At 40.5% G+C, this 6000-nt stretch overlaps 1 protein-coding gene across 1 annotated transcript in view; it reads left to right on the top strand.

Moving 5' to 3' along the window:
- Nucleotides 1-854: 854 nt before the first annotated feature.
- Nucleotides 855-6000, top strand: part of BATF (basic leucine zipper ATF-like transcription factor) — a 45697-nt gene continuing 40551 nt past the window's right edge. Inside the window, exons 1-2 of the mRNA XM_069091939.1 lie at nucleotides 855-1279; nucleotides 5672-5776. Of these exons, the coding sequence (XP_068948040.1) occupies nucleotides 1181-1279; nucleotides 5672-5776 (204 nt within the window). The 5' untranslated portion in view covers nucleotides 855-1180. The remainder of the gene's footprint in view (nucleotides 1280-5671; nucleotides 5777-6000) is intronic.

Raw genomic sequence — 6000 nt, 5'->3', positions numbered from 1 at the left:
AAAATAAGATGACTGCTTTTCTCGGATGATAGTCAGGATCTTTTCTATTAGAAAAGTGAAAAATAGTGAGCAAATTATTTGGGTTTTCCTTTTAGGGGAGTCAGGATTCTATGTCCATTTAGATCAGAGCTTGAACTCAAATTTCTTTTCATCTTTAAAAAGAAATGTTTGTGGATACTTCTTTTAAAAACAATCAAGAAATGTTTATTAAGCACCTACTACGTTAAAGTTTATTTGCATTAATCTTAATTATTGTTTACAGTATCATAATTTTTCCTCTAAATCCTGAGTTAGGATTCTCATTTGTTTGGATTCACTTTGCTTCTTACATGGTTACAGTGTGTATTCCAGGCTTCTGGTTGCTGTTAGGTTATTTATTTATTTATTTTGCTTTTTGGAGGGGGGAAGGCAAGGCTATTGGGGTTAAGTGACTTGCCCAAGGTCACACGGCTAGTAAGTGTTAAGTGTCTGAGGCCGGATTTGAACTCAGGTCCTCCTGACTCCCGGGCCCATGCTCTGTTCACTGCGCCACCTGGCTGCTCCTGTAGGTTATTTATGAAGGAACATAAAAATGAAATTCTAGTGCTGCTGTTTTATTTTGGCTTTAAGTCAAACTGTGTGACAATAACATCCATTTCCCTAGTGTCCTTAACTCTTTCCCCATTTTGAGAGAGGACTAGCTCTCTAGAACTGTTTGGGGACTTTCCCTCCTCGTTCTGTTTTTTTTTCTTTCTTTTATCATTTTCAATTGAAACTAATTTCTTTGCCTTTTAAACTGTCTGAAGGTGTCTGGGGTTTTTTTCTTTTTCTAATTTTCAGATTATTTTCAAGGTCTTTTCCCCGATATGTTTTTTTTTTCTCTCTTGCCCATCAGTGTAACTTGTAGCTCACTTAAGTTTCCGCCCATGTGACTTCCAGCTTAGTTCTCCATTATTATTTTTTTTTTTTTACCAGAAACCACAAGTGAGAAAGCAAGCCCCAAAAAGTAAGTGACTATGTCACTGCTAAATGCAGTGTCTCCAGGCCACAGAGAGAGGAGGACCTTGGGCTCCAGAGGTGCATGGTGGGCAAGAAAGAAGAAGAATTCAAGGAAGGTGGTAGGCTGGTGACCTAGTGAGTGTTTGAGAAAGACTGCTTGGTGTCTGGAGAGCCAGAGGAACACGGGCCTGAAGGGAAGCAGATGAAACTTGCCCAACCCCTGGAGACCTCAGCCATGCCCCATAGTTCTGACAGCAGCGACTCCAGCTTTAGCCGATCACCTCCACCAAGCAATAAACAGGTAAAGCTTCTCTTCTGTTTCCCCATCACCCACCCTGACTCCAAACCCTAGCATTTCTCTTCCTGGTAGAACCTCTCGGGAGGCTGTCTAGAAACCACTAGGCAGGAGGGCTCAGTGGTCAAGGATAGAGCATAAGTCAAGTAGCCTCATCTGAGTTCTATGAATTTGGGACTGGGCTTCCCAAAGGCATTTGGCACAGGGACCATTTGACTAATCCCTTTACCATTGTGTTGTGTCCCTCTGCTTTCAGCTCCCTCCTACCACCCTCATGTTCCCTGCCTTGTCAAGCTTTCTAGGAAGGAAAGAGAATGAATGAAGAGATGGTGAATGAAAGTGTTTTGGTCTAGTCAGAGGGAAAAGATTCTTTTATGCTATGGAAGGTTTAGTCTTAATAAGGGGAGTTAAGTATAACCTACAGCTAATAATAATGATGACGAAGCTAACATTTATATAACATAATATAGAAGATTTTTATATATGCACATGTGTATATGTATATATACATATATTCACACATATTATATATGCATATACATGTATACATATATATATATATACTATGTGCCACTGTGCTAAGTGCTTTACAAATATTATCTCATTTGTTAATATTAACAGCTTATGTGAATATCATACTTGAGACTCACAGAGTCCTTTTCTTATAAATTCTATGAAGTTGGTAATATAAGTATTCCTTTCAGTTTTATTTTTTGGATCTGGTTGTATGATTTCATCAGCGCATGAAATACTGTTGTAAAAAACTTCATGCAGATTAGCAACTCCTTTGAAATATACAGCTTTAGAGTGCAGCCAGGGCGTACTGAGAAATTAATGTGTGACTCACCTGGGGTCACACATACCCTAAGTGTGAGACCAGACCTTCTTGATTCTGAGACTGGCTCTCGATTTTCTCCTTGCTTCTCTCAAGCATTATTATCAGCCCCATTTTGCAGAAGAGGAAACTGGGACTCAGAGCATTTAAATATCTTGCTGACCCATGATCACAAGCCTAGAGAGTAGCAGCCAGAGCTAGGCCTTCTGACCTCATGTCCAGTGTGCTTTCCACCATACTACCCTATTTCAGGCTGTTGAACTGAAGCTTACACTGGAAAACTTAAGTCAAACTATGAATCATGGATGATCCAAGAGGATGTAAATTGGACACAAGCAAAAGAAAGAAAAGCAACTAAAAGCCAACACTAAGACCATACAGCTGGGGGGAAGGCCGTTGCAAGGGCTTCTGGTCTGGGAAGTTTTGAAGGAGCATTGCGAGGAGGTGGGCTGCCATTGGTAGGGAAAAGGGTGAGACAGCTGCTGCTGGAACTCCCCTACCCCATTGGATAGGCCTAGGTTGGGAGGTGTGGGCATGGGTGTTGGGGGGATTCTAAAGAGTTCGAAAGCAGATGTTTCAGATAACCCAACAGCTCACCTCCAGTACTGGGAGATAAAGGTTGGCTAGAAGCTTCCGGCTTTCTGACAGGTCATACTTTAAGAACCCAAGCTCTCCTTCCCTGAACCTGCCTGCTCACCACATCCCCTGACTTTCATCTGTAAAGGAGGATGGTGCTGGCCTTGTTAACCACCTGTGATGCAATCACTTTTAATTCCCTTCTCTACTCTTATGATTTAAAGATATATTTCATTAGTGCTGTTTTGGAGGAAGGGGTCAAGCGGACTTTCCGTATTTTGTGTCTCTAGGCACATCACAAAAATAACTTACATTTGTGTGGTGATTTGAGGACTAGAATACATTTTCTTCACAACTTTAGGAGACAGTAGCATAGCATGTATTTTGTATACATGTGCATGCTGAACCTGGAGCCAGACAAAAGTCCTGGCTTTGACCCTAGCTGCATGATTTAGACGACAAAGGTAACTATTCTGAATCTCAATTTCTTCATCTGTAAAATGGTCCTCCACTTGCATCCTTACCTCACCAGACTTGTGCAAGGAAAGTGCTTTGGTTTTTTTGTTTTTAACATTGTACATGTTTTATTGTATTTTCATTCGTTTTATTAAATATATCCCAGTTACATTTTAACCTAGTTCAGGCAATACTAAGGAGTATTGCAGGGTTTGCTGTCTTTGAATTAGATGATCTCTAAAGTTCCTTTCAGCTCTACCCTTCCTATTTTTCCAGCTTTCTCACATGTTACTCCTTCCTGAGCACTCAGTACTCCAACTCACCTTTGCTACTCTTTATAACAATTGTTCATCTCCTAATTCTCTGTCCTTGTAATGAATCTTCATCCTCCCCCCTAACCCCAGTGTGCTTATTCTCTCTCCTCACCTCTGCCTCTTAGAACCCCTTATTTCCTTCAAGGCTCATCAGGAAGCAAGGAGAGTAGTGCTTTGTAAACCTTAAAATTCAATATAAATGTGATTTGTTATAATTATTATTGTATTATAATTTTTAAAAAGCAGATTCTTAGAACATATCTCAAGTACCTCTAAAGATCTTCTGTGTCTCCATCCTTCAAGGCAGGACTGAGGGGTGTGTCGGTTCAATTTTTAAATATCTTACATTCCAGAAAGTAGAAAACAATGTCACGTACATACCTTTTTGAGAGGCATTGTGCCAAGGTGGAGATGGTCTCAGAGTCAGGAAGAGCTAGGTTTTAATTTTTCTTCTGACACCTACTGTCTATAAAGACCCTAGGCAAATCAATTAACCTCTCAATGCCTCAGGCATCTCTCTAAGACTGGAAGTTGCTGAAAAGGTGCTGACTTGCCTTGGTAGCAAGTTTCCTTATCTGGGAGTTCCCTATACTAATGAAATCACAAGTTCAATCCCCATCTCTGTATTCTTTAGAGAAATGGAATTTCTCTTCCTGTGTGACCTGAATCCTCTTGCTTCAATTTTCTGAGAAGTATTTGGAAGGTCTTTATCTGAGAAATTGTCTATAAAATATTTCCCCACAATTTCCTGCTTTCCTTCCGATCTTGGCTACATTTGTTTTATTTGTACAAAACCTTTTTAATTGAGATTATCCATTTTGCACCTAACTTTGCTCGCTATCTCTTGTTTATTCATAAATTCACAGGCCTTGAAATAGGCTGGTATTGTAAGAACGGAGATCATGCTCTCAGCCTTTTGCTCTGCAACAATAACGTTTCTTCCCATCTCACGTGTAGGGTATGGGATCCTACTACCCACCCTGGAAGGGGTTGCGTTGTAGTTGAAAAAGGATGGATAATTGAATATCTGTCATAATGGAAGGAGTCTAGTTCAAATTCTGGCCCTATTGCTTACTGGCTCTGAGTGACCTTAGCTAGCCACTTTTCTTTGGATTTTGGGTTTCTCCATTGTAAAATATGGGGCTACTAAAAAGTCCTACTCTGATGCTCCATTGTGGTGTGGGGGTAGCCCTGCTTTGATCATTGCTCTGCTTTCTTTCTGACTGAGATGGCCTGATAGTTCCCTGCTCCTAGGGACTCATTATATTGGTGGGGGACATCGTGGGTCTGCAAATCCAATTTCTATTCTTACTGCAGCTCAGAACTACCAGTTTCAAGCTATTTGCTAGTCTCATCCTCTATAGTAGCAGGTACTGAAAATGTGTACCACCATGTCTGGCCTACTTTACCCATTTACACATTAGGCAACTGAGTTTCAAAGAGTTTAAAGGACTTGTATGAAACCATGTTGCAGAGTTGAGATTCAAACCCATATCTTCCACCTCTGAATCTTGTGCCCTAATTCTTTGGCCAGGTGACCTATATTATCTATGAAATATTCATTCATTCAGCCTTTAGCATCCATAAATACAGTAACGCTTCAGTTTGTTAAATTCTCCCATTTAGATGGTAGACATTGTCCATGGGGTCAGAATACAAAGCATGTTCATTTTGATAGGAGAGGCGGGGTGATGATTAAAGAAATTTGAAATCTGGGATTCTGCCCCTGGAGATTAGAAACAGAGCACACAAGTGACTAGTCTTGGGTAAAATTGAAGGCATCAGGAACCAGGGGGTGGGAAGACAACCGGAAAGGCACAGCAAAAGGAAGGTCAGGGACTTTCAGAGACAACCTTAGCAGTTTTGCCCAGACCAGTCTAATGGAGTGTGTCAAGTCTTAGTGCCTTATTCTAGATAAATTGTAAATGAGAGAAGCCACTTGATAATAATTCAAGATATTCCTATTTATATGTTTTTGTAATAGAAGATATTTGTAGTCGTACATGTTAGGGTTTGCAAAGGTCACTTTTCCCCCATGATATTATCACATCAACCTAGCAGTGGGAATTCCATAGAAAGGAGGTGCAAGGACAGTCTGGAAAGGGCCGCCATGTACAAAGTGCTAGGCATTCAGTAGATTTTTATCAGATGAGTGAATACAGAGAGTCCAAAGTAACCAGGAAGGAATGACCCATTACTACCCTCTCTACTTTTCAGGATTCCTCAGATGACGTGAGGAAAGTTCAGAGAAGGGAGAAAAACCGTATTGCAGCTCAGAAGAGTCGACAGAGGCAGACACAAAAAGCAGACACGTTACATTTGGTGAGTGCGTCCAGCCCCTGTTTCTAACCCTTCAGTCCCAGTGATTACTATCTTCTTTCCCTCCCTGATTTCCTTCAAATCTCAGTTCAAGTACCACCCTTTACAAGAAGCCTTTCCTAATGAGGGATATGCTGGGAATTATTTAACAGCCATCTCTCCTAAAACCCACAAAACATTTTTAAGTTTAATCTGAAGCTTAAATTTAATTATTAACAATTCATGCA

This window comes from Petaurus breviceps, unplaced genomic scaffold (genome assembly GCF_028583685.1).
Source record: "Petaurus breviceps papuanus isolate PSGF00001 unplaced genomic scaffold, PetGlider_PUasm1.0 189, whole genome shotgun sequence".
Classification (NCBI taxonomy): Eukaryota; Metazoa; Chordata; class Mammalia; order Diprotodontia; family Petauridae; genus Petaurus; species Petaurus breviceps.
Note: the sequence above shows the minus strand (reverse complement) of the source record. Positions and strands in the feature narration are given on the sequence as shown.